The sequence below is a fragment of the Lissotriton vulgaris genome, chromosome 1_1 (assembly GCF_964263255.1).
Source record: "Lissotriton vulgaris chromosome 1_1, aLisVul1.2, whole genome shotgun sequence".
Taxonomy (NCBI): domain Eukaryota; kingdom Metazoa; phylum Chordata; class Amphibia; order Caudata; family Salamandridae; genus Lissotriton; species Lissotriton vulgaris.
In genome coordinates, this window is record NC_141685.1 from 1,679,504,772 (window position 1) to 1,679,532,304 (window position 27,533).

Genomic DNA, 27,533 nt, shown 5'->3' on the forward strand with positions numbered 1-27,533 from the left:
GTACAGCACACTTGCAATATTTCATATAGCAATCACTGAACACTGTGACTAATCTACACTTATTATTTATTTATTTATTTATTTTGAAAGTTTTATATAGCGCGAACAGGATCTTTGCAGATATCAGAGCGCTTTACACGGCTGGGAATGCCAGCAAGAGAGTGGGGTTACACATAAGTAGTACAGCACATCAATAATACAAATATAACAGTTGAATGTGTGCATAGATAGTCAGTAGCATCAGTAATACAGGTGGGATACATAGTCATATAGTTCGAGCAGCGATTTAAATGTGTGCGTAGGTAGTTAGTAGCAACAATAATTCAGGTGAAATACATAGTCATAGAATTCGAACAAAGTAATACAGGTCGGAGTAGGGTCTTTCCAAATCCACGCTAATAGGTCAGGTGTATTTGGCCATAAAAATAGCTTTTACTTCTTTCTTAAAAAGTGTGAAGGAGGAGATGAGCCTGGTTTCAGGAGGGAGTGAGTTCCAGATCCTGGGTGCCATTCCTGAGAAAGAGCGTTTATAGGTTTTTACCTTCCTGAATCTTCGAGGTTTTAGCAGAAGATTGTCTGTGCCTCTAGTGTTTCTAGAGCCGCCAGAGATTGACAGCTTCTGAGTGAGGTATCTGGGAGAGTTCAGGTGTAGAGCCTTGTGTGTCATGCAGGCGATTTTCAAGTGTATTCTGGCTTCAAAAGGCAGCCAGTCCAGTGTTTTCAGATCAGGGGTGATGTGCGAGTGTTTTTTTGATCCAGTGATGAGTCTGGCTGCAGCGTTTAGAGAGGCTCTTAGGGGTGCAGTGCTGGTTAACGGGAGACCGCAAAGGGCGGTGCTGCCGTATTCAATTCGAGGGATTACTAGAGCTTGTACTGCAGTTTGGAAGTCTTTGGCTGGTAGGAAGGGTTTAAGTTTCCTCAGTGTATTGATTTGGAAGTTCGCTCCCTTAGTAGCCTTGCTGATATGATGCTGCATGTTAAGGTTGGAGTCGAGGGTTATGCCTAAAGATTTCGCTGAGTCCACTATGATGGGTTGGACATTGAGTGCCGTTAACTGTTTGAGCCAGGTTTGCGTGATGGGGATCTTCGTGGGAGGTGCGATCAGCAGGAATTCTGTTTTCAGAGCATTGAGTTTGAGATGATTATCAGCAAGCCAAGATTGGGTGCTTCTGATCGTAAAGTTCAGTAGTAAAATGTCGTTGGGGGATTGTAATTTGAGATATAGTTGGGTGTCATCTGCGTACATGTGAAAAGTACATTGGATGCTTGGAGCAAGGTGGTGAAAGGTTCCATAACTAGGTTGAACAGTGTTGGTGATAGGGAAGATCCTTGTGGGACGCCTAACGACACAGGTATTGGAGAGGACATCCGGTTGTTACTCTTGAATTTCTGCGACCTGTTGTGTAAAAAGGAGGTGAACCACTTGAGAACAGTCCCAGAAACACCCATTCTTGTGCTCAAAAGATCGAGTAACTTCTCATGTTTGACAGTGTCGAATGCTGAAGAGAGATCAAGCAGGATGAGGAGGCAGGTATCACCTTGATCTAGAATTTGAAGGGCGTCGTCAATTATGTGCGTCATCGCTGTTTCAGTGCTGTGTCCTGCTCGGAAGCCTGATTGATGCGGGTTGAGGAGATCAAACAGGTCGATATGTTTAGTCAGTTGTAGTTGAGCGCATTTTTCCAATAATTTGGCGAGAGTGGGAATATTGGTAATGGGACGGTAGTTGTTTAGGTCGGATGGGTCGGCAGTAGGTTTCTTTAGCAAAGGTGTGACTTGTCCAACTTTGAGGGAGTCAGGGAAAGTTCCTTCTTGTAGCGAGCTGTTGATGATTTTAGTCCAGAGGGGAAGGAGCAGTGGGATGAAATCTTTGACAGCGTTAGCAGGGAGGGGATCCGAGAGGTGATTGGAAGGTTTCAAGGTGTTGAGCAGTTTGCCTATTTCTTCTTCGGAGTAGGTTTCAAAGGTTGACCATGTTGCATTGTTTTTAGGTTCGGTGGGTGTTATGCAGTTGAGAGTGCTGTGGAGTCTTGCGTCCGCGCGGAGATCATTCTTGATGTTGTCAGTTTTTTGGGTAAAGAAAGTGGCGAAGTCTTCACATGAGGGTGCTTCGTGCAAGGTACTGAGAGGTTGGGGTTGTTCCTTGGCTTGTGTTCTGATTAACTCGAACAGTTTTCTAGGGCGATTTTTTGCTTGGTCAAGCTGGAGGCTGAAGAAGTTTGCTTTTGAGCGCTTTATTTTCCTGAAGTAGGCGTTTCTCTTTTTCTTCAGGGTTTTCAGGTGTAGTGCAGAGGGAGCTGTCCTCCAGGTGCGCTCTGCCAGTCTCATGGCTCGTCTATCTTCATTGAGACTCCCGTCGTACCATGGTTTGGAGATTTTAGCGGAGACTCTTTTTAGCTGCATGGGAGCAGCCTCATTAATTATTGAGGTCACTGCGCTAAGATAGTGGTCAGTCAGGGATTGGACATCTGTAACGCCAGTAGGGGGGAGTAGGAGGTCGCGACTGTTCTGGGGTAAGGATAATGGGTTGAGTCTTTTCAGGTCTCTTTTCCAGAGTTTAGGTCTGGTGGGTTGAACAGAGTTGAGTTTGACTTTTTCATTGATGTGAAATGTAACAATATGATGGTCTGACCAGTCACAGGGTTGAATAGCCTCAAGTTGGGTAGCGCCCTCTTTGGCGATGATAAGGTCGAGGATAGAGCCTTTCTCGTGGGTCGGGCTGTTGCATAATTGTGTGAGGTCCAGGGCAGCTTGTTGAGTGTTGTCAGTGCAGCAGACTTTGTGTTCACCATTATCCCAAAAATGTGGTCATGTGTGGACAGACCACGTACTTTCAATCATTAAACCATGCCATCAGCTTTTGGTTCTTGTTTAGTGCCTGGTATTCCAGGACTTACCTCACTCAATTCATCGAGTTCCGGTAGAGTGGAAATCTGCTTTATAGATAGTACAGTAATACATTTGTCAATATTTGTGACTATTTACAAATATGCTTACCTCAATAATACTTTACCCTGCATTGATATTGGCCAAATGTGTGCAAATTTCCCTACCACCAGGATGTGGTGACCTGTAGCATCCAACACTATCACCGGTACCTAAGGTGAGCATTGTTGCTCAAACCTCATAGCCAGCCACACGTCTCACACACTAGGTGATGCAGGAGCCGATTGGACATTCATTTGATATTTCCATATGTTGTGAGTCATGGTATACTAACTGTACCACCCACTGGATCTTCCAATTCAAATAACTTTTCTGAAAGGGTGTTCACTTAAAGATGACATTTTTCTTGGTCTTCGTTAGCGTTTAGAATGCAGCTAGGCAAGTACTGGATCAGAAGGCCATATGCTCTATGGTGAGTAGATAAGGCCTGTAGATGCCTTTCTTCACAAGATGGTGATGTTATAAAATCAAGGGGATCTCGTATCAGGATTAAATGTCCTGGAAAAATGTGTTAGTTCAATTCCATGTGAAGGCGTGTCCTTCACATTTTTCTGCTTTTAAAAATACTTTCTTGAAACAAAAAACAAAAAAAAAAACGTGTATAGAAAGAGCTATTTTGCCATTATGTCACATTAGAGTTATTGAGGTCATTGGTAGACACGGTCAAATCATCTGTGTTTCCAAAAAATGACTGACTAATGTGTCTGAAGCATAAAATACCCATGAACGTTGATCCCACCCAATGACATCTATTTTCAGAAACTGTCCTTGATTTCTCTGGTGTTCAAGGATCCCTTATGTTATACTATTAGATACATGAGTTCACTTTAAAACTCAGATGCTATACACAGCAGCAACTGGTACAGAATGGGGGTAGCAGGGCGGGGGGTTTGGACAGAGGTGAAATAAAAAAATAAATCTGCTTTCCTTCACTGCAGGGCCGCTGTCTCTCCCCGGAAGCAGGAAGCGGACAGGTCCCCCTACACCAATCACGGTGCTGACAGCAGCGTTGTGATAGGTCTGAGCGCTGTGGTTCGGCACTCAGACAGGCAGTGGGAGCCTGTTCATATTCTCCACCCAGGCTGTGCATTGCAGCTTGGTGGAGAACATGCTAAATGCGCATGACTGTTTGGCCGGCCCAAGACGGCTGGCCTAACCATCATGCACACTTAAGTACATGATCCACTCCTCCCCCCGCTGGCTGTGAGACAGCCCAGCCCTGCCCCGTAAAACTGCCTCAGTAAAGAAAAATAAAATGATTATAACAGCAGGTTATTATCATTTTATTTTTGCTTTTATCCACTGCTGAAAAGCAGTGGGCTAAGCTCCTCCATCTTAGCGTAGGAGCTGCCACTGGATAAATAAGACCTATATTATCCATGTCTGCTCAGCAAGGGCTTGGTCAGAAAGAAAACATTTTACAGTTCTACCTCCTCCTGTTAAATATTTAATGATCTTGGTTTAGGATGTAGATTTTGATGGAAAATAAATCAAGATCTATTTTCACTTTGTTGCTCTACCACCTGGCAGTGGCGGTTGGTGACTAAAAAAAAAACATTAAAAGAAACATGCATACATACATGATACCAATACATAAAAAATTACAAGAAAGAAAAATAAAAAGTTTCACTCACCTTCTCCTGCAGTTCGACCTCGATGCTCTCCAGTCCGTGGATCCAGTCTCATCAGAGCACGGGGTGACGTCAGACAGCTAACTACCTTATCCAATCCTGACACTGCTCTCATGTTGCAAGAGTGAAGCATCTGGATTAACTGGAGCAGGCTGCCTCAGCACTCCAAAAGCAAGGAAAAAAGAAGAAAGGCTGGGTCCTGTCACTGACCGGCTGGACCACTCTTATTGAAGAAACAAAACAAATGCCGGACAGTATCAATTAGTAGACACAAGTACACGCCTAGTATAGTAAATTGCTAGGCTGACAAACCATTAGTATTTGGTAACTTGTATTTTTATGAAAAAAGGGTTATGAAAAAAATGCATTAGCATCAAAGTACACACACCGCATTTACAAGGATTCACAAGTACATTGACAATACCATAAACAATACATTAAATCAAAACATACACATATTACAATTGTGATGACGAAAAAATATGTAGACAACTGTGTAATGCCTCAGAAATTACTCTTTGTTGAGGCACCAATCCTGAATACAAAATAAACAAGTGGACAGCTGAAATAATAAACTAGCCTACTTGTTTTTACCACCACTAGATACACGTGAAGTTGTTTTTTCAAAAAAACAGACTCGCATTGTCAGTTTCTCCTCCGGTAGCCTGTATAGAAGATTTGATCCCCTTCCTAAAACTTTTCGAACGACCGCGGCGGCTGCCGCGCTTGCCCGACTTTGGAACTGAACTCGAAAACATTAAGGCACATACATTAATTCCGGATGGATGCATGTACAGTTTATTACAAGGTAGTATCCTGACATTTTCCAGCATAAGCGACAACGACCTCCCCAATCCTTGTCCTGAGGAGAACCCTCTAATTTTTGTATGGGTTCGAAACGCGTCGGCGTCCTGCTCCACCCAGATACCGAATCATCAGGGCACAATAGGAAGAGAACTTATACACAATTCTACAGTGCTGCATAAGTCTTGTGATTTCCTATTTCTGCACCATTTTGAAAAAACAACTTCACGTGTATCTAGTGGTGGTAAAAACAAGTAGGCTAGTTTATTATTTCAGCTGTCCACTTGTTTATTTTGTATTCAGGATTGGTGCCTCAACAAAGAGTAATTTCTGAGGCATTACACAGTTGTCTACATATTTTTTCGTCATCACAATTGTAATATGTGTATGTTTTGATTTAATGTATTGTTTATGGTATTGTCAATGTACTTGTGAATCCTTGTAAATGCGGTGTGTGTACTTTGATGCTAATGCATTTTTTTCATAACCCTTTTTTCATAAAAATACAAGTTACCAAATACTAATGGTTTGTCAGCCTAGCAATTTACTATACTAGGCGTGTACTTGTGTCTACTAATTGATACTGTCCGGCATTTGTTTTGTTTCAGCACTCCAAAAGGCACTGGAGGCCTGAGCCTGCTCTCCAACCCAGCTGTCTAAGACAGGTGGGTTGGAGAGTTTGAATTGCGCATGTCGGTTTGGCCGTAGCAAGGTAGCCGACCAATTCCAAATGCACAATTCACACTGCAGGGGCCTCTCCTCATTGCTGTCAATCCCTTGGCAGCAATGACGTACTGGCCCCGCCCCCATGCTATGTGCAGCAGATAGTTAAAAATAAAATGGTAATAACATCATTTATTACCAATTTATTGTCCACTTTTTCTGCAGGAGTGTGGGTGGCGTCACTGCTCCGGTCCTATGGAGGAACTGCTGCCGCCCCCTGGTGTGCAGCAGGCCAATAAAAATGCATGATTCAGGGGAATGCCTGGCTCCGAAATATTTATGAAGAGTTGATGTTCAGTTTTGTGGTGTCCATTTGACCCCTCACAATGCACAGGACACAAAGGAAACATGGAACTTGTACATTGTGCATGTACTATTAAAACCTGACAACCACAATTTCTATATGAATCGTTCTCTATCCTGGTCCGGTGTTGAGTGGTCCTGGTTGTTGACCTGAGTGAAGATCTACAAAAGCAACATACATTCTATTTTTGGGGAAATGAATTAAACTCAACCCATTGCAAAATCGATTGGGAAGAATTCTTTACCCAGCAGAAATCCTTCACATAGGGCAGGTCCTTTATGGATTTAGGGTACAACCACTGGTTCAACAGTACTGAGGATGGAGATGTTTGGATTGTGCCTCATATTTATGTGCACTCTGTTTTCGTTTTCAATGATGAGAAACTATAATTAGTTCTCTGAAATAGTTGCCTGTCTGTACACTAAATATATGTCTACGTATGTCTATATCAAAACAGGAGCAACGGATGCGAGTTGCAATGAATTTCCAAGACCACCTAACATACTGCGACAAGCGCTGTCCGATATGTGCTTCCGTCTCGAGACTTTAGCTTCCAAAGACAATTGCTCCAAATTGTAGACTCTGGGTATCTTTAATAGCAGCTACTTCTTGTTTTGGAGAACTCATGTGGTTCATAAAGTATCACGGAAAGAGATATCTGAAATATTAGACCAAATTGAGAGGAAATAGCAAAAGCAAGCATTTGAAGATAGAAGGAGGGAAATATAAATGCAGAGATCCAAAAATCAGGAAGCGTTCTAAATGCAAATTAGAGGTGAGAAGACGGAGAGCAACCCGGACATACATATACATTTTACAAGCTGTCAACAACTGAGGGAATTGAAGGAAGAAAGAAAAAAACATCAATGGTTTGAAGCACATGCTTTTGAAGTTGTAGATAATTCTATAAATGCACAGTGTAACCCCAGCTGCAGCCATTCCTATTAATGATACCCTTGTATGTCCCTGTCTGATCAGTTATGGACTAACATCCGACTGTCATCTGATGGGTAACTGACAGTCGACTGTTGCATGATGGATTTCTGGCTTCCATCCAACTGTTGTTTAGAAACTTAAGCTGGTATTACTTTATTCTCATCTAGTCTGACCTTCCTTATGACTTTTATAGAAAATTTAGAAATATTTATATGGTGGATCTGTAAGCCCTGCTTTAATTTTCATGCACATTTTATTGTACGCACAGTCTTTAAATCACACTTTGTGATATAATTGGAAACCAGGGACTTTCCTCTGTTCTGTTGTTATCTTTTGCATGACTGAAAGATGTTTGTGCAGTTCATGTCTTCTCCATGGGCACGTTTTCTCCTCTCACTTAGCTTGCCTTCTTCTTCTCTGCAGCTTCTCACTATTGATGACAACTTCTGCGGCCTGGACATGAATGCTCCGCTGGGAGTCTCTAAGATGGTACGAGGATTTCCTGTCTTTACAGAAGACCGGGACAGGATGACGTCAGTGATTGCCTATGTCTACAAGGACCATTCACTGGCATTTGTGGGGACCAAGAGCGGGAAGCTGAAGAAGGTAGGAGGTTGTGTATGCTATGCATCCATTACTGCTTAGCGCATGGGAGCGGCTTTAGCTAGTGTGGGACCTGCATGATGTTGAACTTCTTGGAGAGCATAGTTTGTCTACAATGCCTGAATGTCAACAGATGCAAACCGCGATGATTGGTTGTACTAGATTGGCAGGAAGCTTACATCCAGGCGGCTGCTCCTTGTTGTGCTGTAAAGAAAGGTCAAATTTCTTTGAGTTCTTAAATTACTCATAAGTTATATCATTTGAAGGTAATTAAAGTATTGTTCAGTGGAGTGAGTGGTTACAAACATGCTGAAGTAAATGTAAATTACATTGAAGCATTTTAAGCCAGTTCCTCGTGGACTTAAGACACCTAGTATTTCTGAGGTATATATATAGGAGGACCATTTCAATTTGTTCCAGAGCATATGTTTGAACAATTAACCCAATACATGTGACCTGCGTCTATGGTGTCCTGGTAGAATTTCAGTGTACGAGAAAAACAGTGTTGTGTGTTTAGCTCATCTTCCAAGGCTTGATGACCTTGAAAGGTTGTAGAATGTTGAAATGTTGGACAAAACAGAATCCTGGTGTTTTGCTACAACTGTTCTGGTGGTGATTTCTGGTGTGTTGTGCTGTTTGATAGTTTGACTCGGAAGTCTCTGTTGCTAAGTGAGGCGGGGTAACCTCACTTTCACTGTTTCATAAACACAATTTATCGGATGCAGAGTTACCTAGTAACAATAGCTTTCTATTAATATTCAGCACCCACTGAAAGCTTACAGGGTGTTAGTGAATGTTCTGTTCTCTCTCCTGTTTTGGATATAATAGAAGTAGTTTGTATGAAATGCGTGAAAGACACATATTAGATTGACAAAGCAAGCCTGTAATTGATCTGACCAATTCATTGTATGAATGTTTGGGTTAATACATTTTCCTACGAGTGCATTTGTCATTTTTCTTTTTTGGAGGTTTCATGCATTTTTAAAAAAAAATTCTTCTCCAAATTTTGATTTCGTTTTTTGGGACTATAGGGTGAAATGCAATTGGCATTGGAGGTAAAGCTACAGCCACGCTCTTATTAGTGGTTATCGATTTCCTGTCAGTGTTAAAAACTGTTAATTAACATAATGCCTGACCTGGGAGCTAGCATACATTTTGAGGTATGAGTTGACGAAATGTCATTGTTTATTAAATGGTTGAAATGTATATGTAACAATAATTGTAAAGTGTAAATCGGTTACATATGTGCGTGTGGATCACAGTAAATTTTCCTTCTCTTTTTAATGTCCAAGATTAAAAAGATGAGAATGGATTTATCCAATTTTGCAGAGCTATTGAGTAGTCACTGCTGTCATTTGAAATATTTTAACCAAAACTTCTTTTCAAAGAAATGACCATTACATCATCGTCTTTCTTCCTCAACACAACTCTTAGACAAAGAAGCCAGAGTCTGATGAGTAAAACTTAGGCTTGGGGAAGTGAAGATGGCAGTGGGTAACCGGGCTCTTCTGCAGTGGCCAGGCTCTGAGAGTAATGAACCTCAGATTGGGGTTATGATGGCGAAGCCATTTCAATGTTTGATAAGTAAACCCATGAAAGCAAATGCCACCTGTACAGCAGAACACAGAACACAACTGTTCACAAGAGCATTCCCCCAGCTAAACCTTTCACAAATTTTTCACCACAGATCTGGGTTACCCTTTTAGTAGTGAATATAGACATTTTGTCTGAGGAGCTCCAACCTCTCTGCCCCTAAGAACAATTCATGACTTACACACTTCTCTCATTGTGCCGTAGCCTTTCACAACGAAAGAAGGCCTCTGTCAATGATAACTAGGGGTTGGCGGACATCTCCGTTCCGCCCAGGAATGTGCAGAGATTTGCCCTTGCGCAAACATGGCAGAAATTTGCGGCAAATCTCCGCACATTCGGGGGCGGAACGGAAGTTGGCCGCCCGCCCGCCTCCCGCTTCCTGCCCACCTCCCGCCCGCCTTATTAAATTATATTTAAAGGCTAAAATGAAACTTAAATAAAACTTACCTTATTGCGCTGCAAACTTCCCCATCGCGGCTTCATCTTGGAAACTGCGCATGCGCGGGAGCCTGCGCATGCGCAGTCCTGGCGAGAAATTTGCGCATGTGCAGGCTCCCGCGCATGCGCAGTTAACAAAACTGCAGCAGTCTTACTTTGCAAATGACCATATTTCCCTGTATCTCAGTTTCATCGTCTGGGAAAAACTGCAATATTTAGAAGACGGCATGTAAGGTGCATTGATTGTACTGACATGGGTTTGAGAGACATTTTCTGTCCCCTTTCGTCCTTTATGGTCAGTCTCCTGGTTGTTGCTACTTATTAGACTAAACAAAAGGAATCCTACTAGGGGTGTTTTGGTAGTGTTCGCCACAGTGGTATGGGAGCACTTAGTGTTTTGTAAAATACCCCTCACACACCAAAAGGCCCCTTGGTGTCATGCTTCATCATAAGGGTCTTCGCACCCCTCTAACGGGATGCGGTGTGCTGCGACCTACGACTACGCGGGAGCACTTTAAGTATGACTATATGTGGTGCATGTGATTGGGGATATTTTATGTGAGTGGTGGGATTTCGTGACAAAATTAAAAAATACCTGGCTCGTGGGTGTACTTGAAAATTTTTTTATTCATGACCCCGGGCTGGTACTATTAAAAGAAGTGAAGTGCGAGGTAAACCTGTTGTGATTATGGACAGTACCTCATGTGTGCGTCGACATGTTTCAGAGGTAGACTAGCCTTGGGACCCACTGAATAAGACCACTAGCTGGAAGTGAAAAAGTGGAAATTTACAGGCACTCGTATATATTGAATAAATATTTATGGTCAACACAAACTTTTTTGTTCAACGGTGTTCTGGAAGCACACTCCGCTGTACATAGCACGGGATCTTGTTTTCATGCAGTTAGTGTGTTTAGGGCTGCCTGCCTTCCTAAGTTAAAAGTTTAACTTGAGAAACCCCGGCTGAGATCACACACACAAGACATTATTTTTTATGTATAATTGGATGAACCCGAGAGAGGGTGAAGAAAATAATAATGCTCCATCCAGTACAAGTCTCCCCTCCCTCCGTTTGATGAACGTGACAGTCTAGCAGAGCGCTAATGAAGGAGCCTCTTTTTTTTGCCTTAACATCCTGGCGGGTTCTTGTTAATTGCAGAAAAATGCAGTGATCCCGTGATATTTACTCTATATGCATGGCTTGGTTTGTGAGTCTGGGAGAAATTAGACATTCTGTAGAGGTTTGATGTTCCCGAAAGACATCTAAGTACCTGACAGTTTTGTGTATGTCAAGTGTGATGAGGACTGTTTTTTAAATTCCTGTCAAGTGACATGTCTATATCTCTACTTTAAGAAAAGGCATTAGCAATGATGTTTCTGGACACTACTGCTACATCAAATGAGGCACGGTTGTCCTCGGAGCTTCTGTAATTACCCAGCTAAGTTGCATCTCTACTTTCAGTTTCTGCCTCAGATGTGTTGATGTTAATTTCTATTCCAGTTACATTCTTTGACCTTTGTTAAGTTAAAATCATCTTTATATGAGTGTCTATCATTGATCTCACACGCAGAAAAAGGCCAAGGGGGGAAAGCTTACCTTTCATATAATTGATATGAACAAGAATGATAGAAAACCATTTTATATTTTTTTTAAAGGAAAACATTCTTTTATGTATATAAAAAATATAAATAAAATGTATTTTTGTATAATTTGCGCTGTATGACATATGTGCTGGGGATCTGACTTACATTTGAGCCCCTAGAGGTGGCTTATACAGAGATATACGTCTGACAAGAGTTCTTCTTTATAGTAATTGTCTTTCCCCCTTACTCTTGGACCTAGAAATAGATATAGGGGGTACCTATTCTAATTGATAATACCTTTCATATCGAACCAATATGTGATAGTTGGCCTTTAAGCACCAATTGGTGTGTCCTGGATGTATTACAAAAACAACAGTTGATGGACAGAATGCAGAACAATGTCATACATTCACCCCAGTACAGAAATCTGGGCCTAAATCCATCGTTTTTTGCACTCCACACCACCCCAGTTCAGACATTGCCATATGCAAATCAGCCTTGACCCTGTGCCTCATGGGAACAGTCCAGCCAAGCCATGTCTTTCCTGGACTGGAATAAAGCATCCTAGGACCGGTTTCTGGCTATGAGCCATCTTTGGCCAGGATAGCTTGACTCCAGTGGTGTGGAGAGCATGGGACTCACGTCTGAGCATACCCGTCCCACCCGGGGTGACAAATGCAAAAACAACAGTTGATGGACAGAATGCAGAACAATCTCATACATTCACCCCAGTACAGAGATCTGGGCCTGAATCCATCGGTTTTTTTTGCACTCCACACCACCCCAGTTCAGACATGGCCATATGCAAATCAGCCTTGATCCTGTGCCTCATGGGAACAGTCCAGCCCGAACTGCCAAGCCATGTCTTTCCTGGACCGGAATCAAGCATCCTAGGACCGGTTTCTGGCTATCAGCCGTCTTCAGCCAGGATAGCTTGTCTCCAGTGGTATGGTGAGCATGGGACTCACGTCTGAGCATACCCATCCCACTCGGGGTGACAAATGCAAAAACAACAGTTGATGGACAGAATGCAGAACAATGTCATACATTCATCCCAGTACAGAGATCTGGGCCTAAATCCATCGTTTTTTTGCACTCCACACCACCCCAGTTCAGACATGGCCATATGCAAATCAGCCTTGACCCTGTGCCTCATGGGAACAGTCCAGCCCGAACTGCCAGATCTGTTGACTAGGTGTGAGTGTTTGATTATTTCAGATGCTCCGTCCATCACCACCCCCTTTTGTACCACTGTATGTATTACAGCACTTTGTTGAAGGTGCTCGATGTAGGGTCCAACACACTGTTGACAATTATTAATGAGTCTTGAAATCTTTCTTTCTTTAGGCTAGATCACAAAGTGTGGCTGTTTCTTGACTATACCATCAGAGCTTCTCCCAGTTGTTGACAAGAGCAGACATCAACTCCTTCATTTGTTTTCTAATGCCATATCAAATGGTCTCTGTATTGCCTTGCGAAGTATCGGTGCAGACTTCCATTTCTCTTCTTACATCAGATTTTTGTTCTCCAATTTCTCTTAATGAACAGAAGGCGTGTAGTTCATTTCGGTTCCTAAACTAGAGTGAAGGACCTCCATTTTAGTTTTAGCACAATATTGGAGGTTCTCTGTTTCCTTTCTACTATCGAAGCTGCGGCCAACCATTTATCCTTCTAATAACCAATTAGAAGTTCTCCATATATGTTCTTATGTCAGATTAGAGGTCCTTCATTTCTGTTCACAAGTCAGATTGGAAATATTAAATTCATAACTTAATCCAGAATGGAGGACCCCAGGGTATGCTTTATTATCAGAATTGAGGATGCCCGCTTCACTTTCAACACCCAATTGAAGTTTTCCATTTCTCCTCTGACACAAGATGTGTTGTCTTCCATTTCTGTTCTTAGACCAGGGAGTGGGTCCTCCATTTCTGTTATAACTCCTGATTGGAAGTGTTCAAAGTCTGTTCTGACTCCCAACATGTGTATCTGTATTTTTGGTCTAATAGCACATTTAAAGTCCTATGAATTAGATCTCATAACAGGTCATCTGTTCTGCTTTTACTTGTGGTCAAACGTTCCCTTCTCCTCTTCCACATCCAGAATGGAGGCACTTCATTATTTTCTTGCACCAGATTAGTGGTAATACATTGCAATTCTTTCGCCATTTTAGAGGTCTTTCGTCTTCTTCTTACACCTTTGAAATCAGATTGGTTGGTCTTCTTTTTTCCCAAAATCAGATTTGGCAGTCATTAATTTCTCTCCTTAAAAGCATTTAGAAGCCCTCCATTTCTCTTTTTTCAACAAGGTTAGAGGCCCTCTATTTTTCATGTAACTTGGATTGGGGGACATCCATTTTCCTTCTTATTCTAGATTTTAGACCCTTCATTTATTTTCTTAAACCAGATTGCTGCCACCCATATTTATTCTGACACCAGATCAATTTAGCTTTTCTAAACCACACTAGAAGCCTCCCACAACTGTCCTAAAATGAGAGAGGCGGTCTTCCATTTTCTTATAACCAAATTAACGATCATGTTGTTTTCTAATACTGGTTTTGAGAACATCAATATTTCCATAAACGCAATATAATGTCATTTTGTATCACATTATGTCACATTTTGCATGAATTTGTAGTGCTGTGTGAATGTCCTGCTTCTGTCGCAGACAAGATAGGCATGAAATGAATTCACATTTTAAATTGTTTGCGGTGTGCTAATCGAAATAATGGCGAATCCTAGTGTTTGGTCAGCTGTTGAGTAGTTTTTGCTTTTGGTAATGGGAATTCCTTGCAATTCTTGCTTGTTCTTGTGTACCTGAAGATACACCCTGTTGTGCCTCCCATAGTTCCTTCAGTGGAAATATTTCACTTGCAGAGCATGTCCACCTAACTACAAGTGCATTATATCCTATGTCACTTGCAAGATGCAGGATAGAATATTTGTGATAGAGAAACCCATCAGCCAAACTCTAAATCATGCTGTTAGTCTCCAGCACTGTGGAAGAGAGGAGAGCGGGAGCGAATATTCAAAATGATTTCTGAAAGCACAACAACATCTGCTGTCATCATGGAAATCAAATGAGACACTCCTGGTCAGCCCAATCACTGCTAGGAGGTTACATTTTGCATGGACGGTAACATTTTATAGTCTTCACACCAGATGCTATATTTGTGAGCAGTGCCCATCACATGATCCCAGCCCTTCCCACATTGTGGTTCTTGTAATCCAGCCTCAGCCCGACCCTTGTTTATGAATTGAATTGAAAGTGTCTTTAACAAATTAAGTCATAGGTACTGATGCATAAGGAATGCTTGTATGGGGCTGACACTGGAATTAGACACAAACGCACTCACACCTGACACATTTTGCACTCTTAGATACACGTCAGTTGGCCAACTGGTATGTTGTAAATTGTATGTCATAGGTTGTATGTTGCATTAGACTGGACACATTTACCTTTACTACTAGTACTAGTAACCGCTTACATTTCTCTTGGCATTGCCTCCTATCTAACAGTTTGAAACTAATTTTGTGAGCCTTTGAAGGATGAAAGTCGAACTCAGCCTTACTGGATTAGGAACCTCTCATTTGGAAGTTTCACACAAGCATGTGCAACAAATGCACAACCTACTGAGACATATTTTGCAAGAAAAATGTTGTAAATGTAACTGCTTCACTCTATCTTCAGTGTATGTGATGAATAAAGTCCTCTTTAATTGTGCCATTGAAGGAGGGGCTACCCCGGATTTACATATTTGATGCAGTAGAGAGTTTGCAATATGAGCTGAGCAAATACTGTAGCATACTGTCGGGATTATAGTGCATTGTGTGGCACTGCTGCACCTTCATAGTGCAAGCCATGGTTGTAATTGTGAAAGAAGAGTCACTCAATGTAGGTGCAAGTTTACTCCATTAGACTGAATCACTAATTTGGCTTCTGGAAGAAAACTCTTTGAAAGAGGGGAGGTTGTATGGTATTGCTCAGCTGACGGTGCCATTTATTTTCCTAGAGGTCCATTGGGAGGGGGTTCCAGAGAATTGGAGCTGGAGTTGAAATTGTATTGTATTTTATTGTATTGTGTATTTGTAAAGCGCAGCTGTCGCTCCGAAAGGAGCATCCTGGCGCTAAATATACAGTGTTCAAGAGTTAAGATTACAGAACTAGATAGCGGCCATTACATAATCATCTGGGAGATTATAAATCCAGGTTTTAAATTGCTTCCTAAACGGGCTTTCCTGCTTAAGGGATCTGAGATTATTGAGTATTGTGTTCCAAGCTTTAGAAGATAGGTCTTGCCACCCTTAGTTTTGTAGGTAAATTTAGGCAACTTAATCATATTTGGGCCTGAAGATCTTAGCGCCCTAGAGGGGTTGTAATGAGGGTATCGCCTAATGAGGTACTTTGGGCCTGTGCCATTGAATGCACTAAAGGCTATGAGTAGGGTTTCAAACAATATCCTCTTATGCAGAGGTAGCCAATGAAGGGTCTTCAGGGCGGCCGACGCTGAAGATCTCCTCGGTAGTTTTAGTACGAGTCTGGCAGCTGCATATTGTACGCCATGGAGTTTTTTCAGTGTGGCCTTTTTTACGCCTGCCATCAGCCCATTACAGTAGTCCAGGCGTGTGAGGATTAAAGCCACTGCCACCTCCTTTCTTGAGTCAGTGGGAATGAAGTAAAAAAACTTTTAGATTTAATGATATTGAAACTGCTTCCTGACACATTCCTCACATGCTGGTCGAATGATAATTCGGCATCAAATAAGACACCCAAATTTCTGGCTGACACCACAGCTTGTGGGGGTGTAGGGGAATCCTCCTGCCACCATTTTCTAGGGCAGAATTGGGAATTTCTTCCCATGGGAAGTATTTCTGTCTTATTGGTATTGCATTTAAGATGGTTGTTTTCCATCCAGAGGAAGACATCCTTAAGGCAATTCTTTAAATTTTGCCCCGGCATTGGTGGAGTTATTATCGAGGGGTAGAATGAGTTGAGTATCATCGGCATATGATGTCACAAGTATGCCGTATGACTCAATTAAAGAAATGAGGGGGACCATATAAATATTAAACAATAATGGGCTCAAAATAGAAATGGACTGGCCTCCCACCTTCGTGCTTTTTAAATAATGTTCAATTAGTATTGACTGTGCTATTATTTAGTACTTGATATGCTAATCGTCAAAGTTAATGCAAGCAAAGGAAATGGCCTGGCTGAGAATCAAGTAATCGTTCAATACAATAGATGAGTGATGCATTTTTTTTGTGTTTTGTTTGTGAGCGGCGTCCAGGCAATGGACCGGCTCCGCGCGCTGGGCGACAACGGATACCTCGGATGACAGGGATACGGATGCTGCCGTGTCGCACTCAGTAGCAACATATCACTTACATTATGCCACAAATCCCGGATCGCATTAAGGGCAGCGTGCACTTAGATCCCCTGGATGGAATTGATTCAGGGGGACCATCTGTCCCGTGTCTTAATGGAGGCGCCATGATTGAATAACTAGATCATTTGTCTCTGCTGTCCGTGCGCCACGAATGTCACCAACCCTACTGTGGATGGTGCAGGCATTTTACGTCACAACGCTGCTACCCTGGAGGAAATTCAAGTGGTGTAGTAAAACATGGTATTTACTTCATCCAGGGTATGCAAAGGGGCATTTGGATAAGTCCAGATCTGCAGTGATGAAAATTGCAGCTGGCTCTCATAACGAGTTAGTGATGTCTTTGTGCATTGCTTCTAGTAGGTGGTATGCTTTTTTCATAAATGGCTCGCCAGACTCCGATGAGGTATGACTTCAAGGCCTGAGTACATTGTGTTTTCTTAAATCAGAATGTCTAGAAAGCCACCCCTTATTTATCTTTAGTACTCATGTTTAAATAAGCAGCAGATTTCCCCCTGTTTTTCTTCCACTGGGCACACACAGACCGATAAGGAAAAGCTATAAACCCCAACTGGATCTAGTAGAATCGATTTCTAACTACTGATAGGTTGGTGAGTTGATGCACCTACTGCTGATACCTGTTTGCAGCTTGTGAGTTTCAGGTTCGCATCTGCTTTTCATGCTGTAAACTAGAGGCCGTAGACATCATTGGGTCTGGTAACAGTAATTTAAGTAAGTGCCTAGCCAATGAACTTTTCAGCGTTATGCAGTTCCATCTAGAAATAAGAATTCAGTGCATGATAATCCTTTGTTAATGTCTCCTGTAAGCAGCACTACAATTATGTGGCGTTTACAGTGGTGCTAATGCAAAGCGTGCCCCAGAACAGCAAGGGATGGCGGGAACGGCTATAACTAGAGCAGCGGGACACTTCCAGCTTGGAGAAAGTGGGGCCACCCATACAGCAATCTTGGTTTCCCCGCAGTCCTCGCCTGCTCTCTGATTGGCGGGCTCTTCTTCCCATTACTATCCTTCGAGGAATTAGCGTCATCTCGCGTCGTCAGCTCAGGCCTCATTCTGCCACTCCTTATTGCGGATGATGACAAAGCGAAGCGATTTAACTGTCAAAGGCTAGGTCTAATTCCCAGATGGACGGCCGGAGAGGCCCGGAGCACGTGCAAGAGTAATGCCTCTTCCAGGAGCTCTCTAAGTGCTTCTTGTGACTGTCTTCGCCAATGAGGTCCATTGCTGCCTGACCCTTCCGACGGGGGATGGTATGAGTGCGAAGGTTTAATTAATTCTCTCGTAATTTAATCCATTTCTGGGAGTACAAATGAAGGAGCGACTTCAAAGGCTGACCGCTTTAGGAGAACCTAACCTCACCTCACCTTTAATTAAGATCTCACCAAAGCTCTTCTGCATCCAGGATTCAACTCTGTGCTCATCGAAATGTATTTTCATCGTCACCAGTTGCCTCACCCAGGCTGCGGCTGGGTGTCTGAGGCTCCTAGGGATAAATGTGATATTATTACCGCCTCTGTTATTGTGATTGTGCGAATGTGAATACACACCCAGGGTGAATAGATTCTGATATGATTTTATTTTACCCCTCACACAGGGAGAGTGAAGCCCCCTGTAGTATGGAAAACCCCTGCTAAGAAGTCCTGAAGAAGGTGCCACATTATCGAGTGTCTCGCACCGAAACGCGTCGACGCATTCCTATATGAGAATCCACTTTAAGCTCAAACACACTGGATGTACATATATTCTTGTCACATGTGTGTATTTGTGTACATGCCATCTGTAGCCAGTGGATCGAGTAATCCATAGTGGTAATAATATCCGAGTGCCACCGTTTTAATAGGGGTCCTTTTGTTTTATGCTATGTATTGTTTTTGGAAATACAATCTTGAAGTCTGTGATATATAATGTACTTACATGTTTTATTGTTTCATATTGTCTATTGTTACTGTAGAGATTAACTTTTACTTTTCAGGGAAAGTTCCTTTGAAATTTTAAACGTGTGTATTTTTAATGTGAATGATCTTTTCATTTTAATAAAAATTTAGATTGTTAACAAATATTTTTTCTTTGTGGGAATCATTATACAAATTTCGTCCTGTTAAACAGTGATCTATGGTAACCTGTAACCCGGGTACCATGGTATAACTGTATGGGTATAGATATTACGGTCTAATAAATACATCCCAGGGATCCCTTCTTGACTTTTTGCTCCTAGGGATAATCCTGCTTACCCTGCAGGAAAATCAGGAGCATTTCCGATAAGTAGGTGCTTCTGGAACAAGCCAGTGGGGTTGGAGTAGAGAAATGCCACGTGTTGTTTCAACTGATGCTTCTGCAATCGACTGGCCAATCAAAGCCCTGCATCCTTTGGGGATGTATTCGTTCCCTTGGCAGCCAGGCAGCCTCTGCTACAGCGTGGCCAACTGTTAAATAAGTCCCTGAACCCACAGTTTTTTTCTAATTCTTCTTCAATACCAGTATTCCCATTTTGTTGTCGCTCCTTGGGTGTTCAGGAAAGGTTGGAGTAACAGATCTTGTTCAACCAGCTTTATTTTCTTGGGAATATAGGACCTCATGAACGGTACTATATGTATTCTGCAAGAAGGAACCGGTTTGTAAGGATAACGTGGTGATGAACAGCGCATGCTGTGGCAGAGGCCCACGTCTCAACACTGCCTTACCAGAGACCCTCATCCTAGCACTCAAAGTTGTGACATTAGGTAAGAGCCCTCTGTCATTGTGGTCCTGGGCAACAAAACGTTTGGTCACCGGTACACTTGACTAGATTCACTGAGTGGCCTAGAGGTAAAGCACTCTGCTAGAACTTATACCATCATGAAGGCACACACATGCCCCCTTTGAGTTCTGTTGGTGATCTAGAACATCCTTTGAAACTGCTGTCACACATGGATTTGTCACGAGTTATCAGGACTCTATCTTTGGGCATGGTTTACATTTCCATCAATTGCTGCCTACATCTGTGGACAGAGCTGTTTGTGGTGTTCCAGTTTTGTGACTTCCCCGTCAAATGATGAATTACTGTGTTGAAAATTGAATCAGAGATGGGATTGTGTTTCATTGCTTCAGGTTGTCTTCATTGGGATTCAAGCTGGCTAGGTTCCAAATGGTTTGGATCTTTTGTAAACCGCAGTCGTTCCAGAAATATTTTAAGAAGATCTTTCTCTAGATCCTCATCTCAGTTGTTAGTGGTCCATTTTGCAATGCAGTAGTGTTGCTTGATGTGCTATACTTTGTCTCTGCTTAACTTTCCGGGCAGGATCAATGCAATCTAAACAAGATGCCTTCCTGCCTGGATGATACAAATTATTTGTCACTGGGCCTTCCTAAAACCCAGATCGTCGTGTGCCAGATGGTTCACTATGTTGTGGACTGCATCAGGAGCTCGCTTTCAATAACAAGCCCATGAGTCTATGCAACTGGTGTGCAAAGCTGTACAGAAGGGATCTAAACCAGGAAGCATCCTGCTCCATTGTGGAATAAACACCAGAGTTATCTATCTATATAGTCCCAGATTTGCACTTGGATTCTTCAAGTATGGGATCAAACCCAAAGGGGATCCTTCCCCTTCTTGTGCAAATCCTGATTCTGGGGCAAACTCTGGTTTGTGCATCAATCTAGATTATAACTTGGGCACAACCAAAAAGAAGTTTGGATGCACAATCAATGCCAGGCAAAACCTGCCACTGATTGAGCAGTCACACACTATACATTTCAAGTTTGCAGACCTAGGGGTGGGATAACACTTCATATTTCTAACTGATCCCCCCCATTCTGAAGTGCAGTAACTTCATGCGCCATAAATACCACACCAGTTGGTATCCACATTTACTATGTGCACAGTCTCCGCCAAGGATTGCATGAGAGGAGAGGAATGACCCCACATGTCCCCATGCTGAGAGCATATTAATCATCTGTAGTCCAGGAACTGAACTGTACAAGCGCCGCTCACGTTGATGGGCATAATTATAAAGGACATTGTATGCAACATTTTCAGTCACTATGAAGTACTGATCATGTAAATTAGTCAATTGACAAAAAATTCACAATAAATATGTTTTTACAGTAGACATTTCTAGACAATGACCACGCCATTATCTCTATTTTAACGCATAATTACAGTTTCAGAGAAAATTGGGCTGACTGTGACAGGAAAGCATGATAAAAGAACTTGTTATCGCCTTCTCGTTGGCCTTCATTGTGTAGTGGAGATTCAAGGAGAGCCTGATCAATACCATATACTTAAGTACTCTGAGTTTCCACAGTGCTCCTGGACACACGGCCACTCATTAACGTGGCACTTCTGATGCAGTGTTGACCTATGCTGCATATAGAGGTAGAAACGGCTGTCACTGAAACCATTTCATCTATTCTATTAAATAGCAGGAGCACACAGTAGTAATAATAATAATAATAATAATAATACATTAATAATTGTTATGTCTTTGTGAAAACTCATACCAGGAAAAAAGTAGTTTCTCGGCTTCATTTAATTTACACATGAGCTAGTACCATAAAAGAATACAATAGATAAGGTATTACATACAAATCTCCATACAAAGTAATAGTTCATGATTTAAACAATTCTTTCTCAATCCAACTTCAAAAGTATTAAAGTATAGGTTACAGGAATGGAGGCAGGAAACGGATGCAGATCATTGCGCCTTATTCTAAATACTCACACTGCGAATTGCACATTGCCATCTGGGATTATCGACTTGGGATCAACGGCAGAGCATAACACTCTTTGTGGTCCAGTAAAAATACAAGAGTTTTCCAAATAGTCAGGAGTTAACCCATGAAGGGGTTCCAAATGATGCAAAGTACTCTCATTCGGACATGTGTCGCTGTGCATAGCCGTCTCAGACTATCTGTTTGGAGACAGGATCCCGCTTCGATAGATTATGTACAATTCCTAGAGGTCTATTTTGGATTGCTTGGAACTTGGCTTTGATGAACCATGGAAGCATTTAGATAAATTGCCAAGAAATAACAATTGCGCATATAGCAAAGATAATGGTTTTAATATGGATTTGCTCTTGATATCACATTCCGAGTCTGGAGAGAATTTACAGGCTAATGGTTTAACACGCACGCTGCGCAACTGCTGGCTCATATGGAAGTGCAGTGCTCCTTAGTCATTCACCTGTAGACTCCACACGGGCTACCTTAAGGGGATTATCTACAACATGAAACCAGCTGGTTACTCTTTGAAGAGATTTATAAACCCAGCATGGTGCCACATACATTGGAAGCAGAAACGTAGGTTAGCTCAGACCCTCAACTTAAAATTGCTCTACTGTCAGTTAAAAGACCAAGGGATTTATGTGTTTTTCAAAGAAATACTGAGTCCTCGTTCCATCCAGACACCTCTTGTTCCATCTACTACTTAGCTGGCCCCAGTCCCCGCTCTCTTATGTAGCACTGGATTGTTCCCATAATGAAAGCATTGCCAAAGCTCGCTACTTCCCTTGCAAGAACTTGGTTAATTCTTTAGGGCAACTTGAGGCTTTTCCAGGAATTCATTATTGGCACCACAGTCTCATGCAAGTTGGGACTTCATAGTGTCGAACTGAGTGCATGGAACCATGGAGAAGAGAGGCCTACATGCTGTGGCCCTATTGAAATGGCCTGGATTTGGTAGACATCGACAAGACAACATTAGAGATGCAGCATGAAGCTTGCACGTGGACTGCAGGCACAGGTAATTCGACCTACCGGACTAATGCGAGATATTTGGAAAGCCCGGTAACAGTTGAAAGGAAATAAAATCAGCCATACTTCAATGGGACTAAACCTCACATGATGCTGTCAATGTGGTGATGTCTGCAAGAGTCTGCCTTTCTTAACTGGAAATTGGGGGTACCTCCAAGCTTTACTGGAGGTGGCATTATATGATATGCATATGTGTTGACTTCAAACCAACACATAGGCACATGCATGCACACACGCACACACACTTTCTCTCTTTCTACCTGACTGTACAAGATGGTGACCTGGGAGTGAAGGCGTGGCACTGTGGTGAGTACACTGGAAACTAGCTAGAGACTCTAGCACAGACAGCGCAGTACAGCTGGCTGGGACTTAGACCGTCGATCCAGCCTGACCTGCAGCTACCTTGGCTGAGAGGGTCTCACCGTACCTCAAAGACATTGATGGCTCATCTGTTGTTTAATGAAATGGCGGCCTTTTGCATCACATTATTTTAAGCGAGGGTTAGGGAGTGGCTGTGTGGTCAGATACAGTACTGTGAGGCAGCACCGCTGTGGAATTTGAAGATCTGTATTTCTGCTCCTAAGCCTCTCTGCCAGCACCCTCTGCTGCTTGTGCTCTAGGCGCCCTGTTGTGAATACTAATGTGTCGGTGAACAATGAGCACTCCTTTTTAGAATTGAAAAAATTAAAGGAACAGATACCCTGCTTAGTATCAGATTTAATAAGGGCCTTATAAGTTATCAGGGTGAAACCCTTTGTGAATAATACTTCTGAAATGTTTTTGCTTTAGCACTGGCTGGTGAGCTAGGCAAACCTCAATCAACAGGTAATCATTATTTTTTTAAATGCTTGCATGGCGCCCACTCTCCCTCCAGGCTTCATTAGGGTGTGAAAGGAAGAAGGAAGTTGACAGAAAACAAAAGTCAGTTGAGAGAGGATCTGTAGCCTAGATCTGTGGTCCGTTGTGGAAAAACTCTAGTAGATTCAAGGTCAATATTAGAACAACTTTGTGTTTGTTTTCATCTGTGCATTTATAGTCGAGGGACAAAGAAGACGTGCATGACAACTGAGTCCACTAAATTCCATATGAAACTAGATAACTGGAAATTCAGTCAGCAATTGGTCATGAGGTAAGTGCGGCGGCGTACCTGTAATCTGTGTTTGTTTTTATTCGACTCTCACCGACGCTGTTTGTAGCAATGCTTGATTTTTCCGACTCCGCGGAGAGCATAAGTGAAAATGGTGATGTAAATTGTGAGGCACGTTCATAATGAAATAAACTATGCATTGTCATCAACCTGCTCTAATTGTTAATTATAGTGTGCGGCGCTGGCTGGCACCGCGCCAGGCGCCCATGGGGGGTAAAATGATACAGCGGCCCCTGGTTGTGGCGCGCGGGAGCCGTCAGGTGCACGGAGACCCGCCGCCTCTCCTGCCTTGTGCCGCTGCCAGCGTGTGTCTGCTTGCTGGGTTTCCTGCTGTCACAGCACATGTTGTTGTCACGCACACACTGCAGCACTTCACTGCTGCAGACGTGCCTGTCATGTTCATCTATGCACTCAGCATCTCACGGCTACTTTGTTGGCCGTTGTGCAAGCAAGCCAAGGGAGGCTCTCACACACAACAGAGAACTGTGGGGTTACCAAGCAACACTATCTTCGGGAAAATTGTGCTGCACATCTGTGCGTTTTATGCCAGCTTGACTGCTTGTGTAGCTCCTAAAATGCTTCAAAGCACTCTGCGGAACATAAGAGAGGAGGCAGGAGCTTGAAAAAAGTAAGACGGAGTAGGTGAGAGCAAGGGCTGTTCTTTACACTTGAAGTTGTCGAAAGTCACGGGGCAGTAGTTCGACCACTCTTGGTTTTTCCCCTCTGTGTTCTTGTTATTGTGCAATTGACTTTTCTTTGCAAGAGGCCGAGCTACAAGACTTACAATGCAGGAGGTAGGATGTTGCCTCAAAAAAGGGCCGGCTGGGCTGGGGAAGAGTCTGTCATAGTACAGCTAAACCAATAGGCAGGACCACTGGAACTATGTAGCCTGGGAGGACCAATTTATGCGGCTACGATGACTAAATAATGCAGCAAGAAACGGTGTAATACAGCACATTATGTGATATATTTCATGATTATTTTATCAGTTTTGCTCATGGTAACACTATCTGGGCAATGTTTTCACCTTACGAGTACAAGTTTAACACCCAAATACATCAATAATCAATAAGCAACTTAAAAATGACCAATCAACCTTTGCGAAGAGCTTTTCATTCCGAGGTGCCACATTCCACCATGATTTTAGAAACACTTGATCCATTTGAGCTAGAAACAATATTTTTTTGTTTGAATCTGCAGATAATGCAGCAGATAATGGATTATTATGTGGCAAATGCGGCAAAGCCTCAATTATTCGGGAAACACGGCAGCTGCAGATTCGCATAGTTCCAGTGGCCCTGCCAATAGGCCTGTGCCTCTGAAGGGCCAGTGTGACAAGAAGAGAATCAAACACAACCACTATAATTTAGTATTATTTATTTGCACAAAATCACTTATTGGTCCTGAGGAAAGCCAGTTTTTAAAAGGCCTGGCTGAAACATGTAGACCACACTGGACGTAGGGGGTCATAAACTCCCCAACACCTCCGACTGCCTTTTTATCCGCTAACTGGGGCCCAGTTAATAAAAATTAAACTATCATTACCCTCGGGTACTGGGACCCACTGTATAGCTTTTAATCTTCACTTTCTCACTCACCACACTGCACACTCAGCAATTATACCAACTCCGCAGTAACTCTGGCGTTGAAGCACACCCGCGACACACTCGGTGTCACTGTGGTGGGCCCGATGATGAAGCATGCCACCAACTAGGTTGGTGGGTGAGGGCTTTTATAACAAACCCAATGGTTTTCCAGTTAAAAGCGTCCATAACAGAGTCTCACACTTCGCGCCTTTCTCAATTCTGCACCCGAGTTTCTACCTGTGTACCTACCTCCCATTAGTGTTTCACTTGCTTAGGCCTGCCGCAATGTTCCTGACTTCCCTGTTGGCCACCCGGCTACCTCACTCATCGGGCCTCGGTGACTGTTGCGCCCCCCCTGGTTGCACTGTCAGTCCCGGCTCAGCCTAGGTCCATTGCACGGCTCCTCTGTCAGCCCATCGCAAATTCAAAAGCCACCAGGGTTACAGTCGGAGCCGCCAGAAAGCTCTTTATATTAATATTTCGGCGCCTCGCGGATGAAATCTAATTAAAGTGGTGACCCAGCTGTGTGCAAATCTCTCTGCATTTGTCATGCTGATGGGAAGGGGAATGATTGAGGGTGAAATGTCCCAGTTTACGGGGTCAGAGTTTGTCTGCTATGTCAGGCGGTCGGTATTTCAAGGAAAATAGGTGATATGCCACTTGTTTCCAAATCGTGCTCCTGGATTTAGGAGAAGGTGACCTCTCAAATTTTACTCATGAGCAATACATGAAACAATAATAACTTGTTTTCTAGAAAGTGATTCCCATCGTAGTTTTTGTAAGAAATTGCTTTATTAAATTAAAGTCCTCGATAGCATCTGTGACATCATGCCACCACAGTTACTATTGTAAGGCTTGGTTTTAAACTGTCCAATAGGAGTGTTTATTTTCACAACAAATTATTTTTCACCAAAAATATGCTATAAAAATATACATATATATTAGGGAAGTAAAATGTCATCACAAGGCACAACATTGTATTGCCGAAGAGACAGGGGCGGCTCCTCCACTAGAGTGAAGGAGCGTCGCCCTACTACTATCTCGCAGTGCGATAAAGCCAAACATAAAATGGTTATAACTTTTGGTTATTACCATTTTATGTTTCTTTGCGCATTGCGGGCAGGCGGGTGGGCGGATCTGCCCGGGCAGAAGTGGTTGGCCCACCCCTGAATGCTCATAGACTGTTTGGTCGACCCTCTTGGGCTGCCCAAACCAGTCGTGCACACTCTGCACTTCTCCATGCAGGCTGCATTGTAGCCTACATGGAGAACATTCCATCCCCTACAACCCCTGGCTGGGCGGCGTCCCGACCAATCACAACACTCCACTGGAGCATCGTGATTGGCTTAGGGGAGGGAGGCTGCCTGCTTCCTGTTGCTGTCGGAGGCAGGAGAGCAGGAGCAGTGAAGACGCGGGACCAGGGCCAGCAGAAAAGTAGGTTTTTATTTATTTATTATTATTTATTTATTATTTATTATTGACCACCCTACCCCGCCTCCCCACACCCGCCACCCCACCCGCGGGCCATGCCGGCCGCTACTGCAAAGGGATGAACATTATATCATGTGTTTAACTTGCACTAATGATCATCATGTACAAACAGATGATTGGCGATCACCACTTTCTCATAATGAGATAATTATATGTTTTAACTATCCATTTCTCTGCTTTGGCGCTATAGTTGTTTCCCATTTCAGACAGATCTTTTTATTTTCTGCTACAAGGCCCCTAAAGTGCCACCTCTTTTCCTGTAGCAATATTCTTGTGTAGGTTAGAAAGATTTTCAGCACCACCAATAACTGGAAAGGTATACATTATTTCCAAACACATTCTTGGCCATTCCCCGCATTATAAGTCACAGGAGTTGTTGCCATCCAGTTCATTAAGATATGCAAACGTTGCTTAGATTCTAGCAGGTTTCCAACCTGTGGTCGACAGGGTACATGCAGCCCTCTGCAGCTCGAGCACAACCCACGGAACTGCTTGTCAGTTGTGTCCCTCGCTGCCTTCAAGTCAAGGGCCTGCAGTGAAAGCGGCCGGGCTCCTTTGAAGATGCCTGCCCTTTCCGTTGGACAGGACTCCGGAACATCCGCCTGACAGT

The 27,533-nt window shown here is 42.9% G+C and overlaps 1 protein-coding gene across 1 annotated transcript in view; it reads left to right on the forward strand.

Annotated features, from left to right (window-relative positions):
- PLXNA4 (plexin A4) overlaps nucleotides 1-27,533 on the forward strand; it is a 1,023,024-nt gene that overhangs the window by 133,946 nt on the left and 861,545 nt on the right. The window contains exon 3 of the mRNA XM_086918924.1: nucleotides 7,768-7,950. Within this exon, the coding sequence (XP_086775050.1) occupies nucleotides 7,768-7,950 (183 nt within the window). The remainder of the gene's footprint in view (nucleotides 1-7,767; nucleotides 7,951-27,533) is intronic.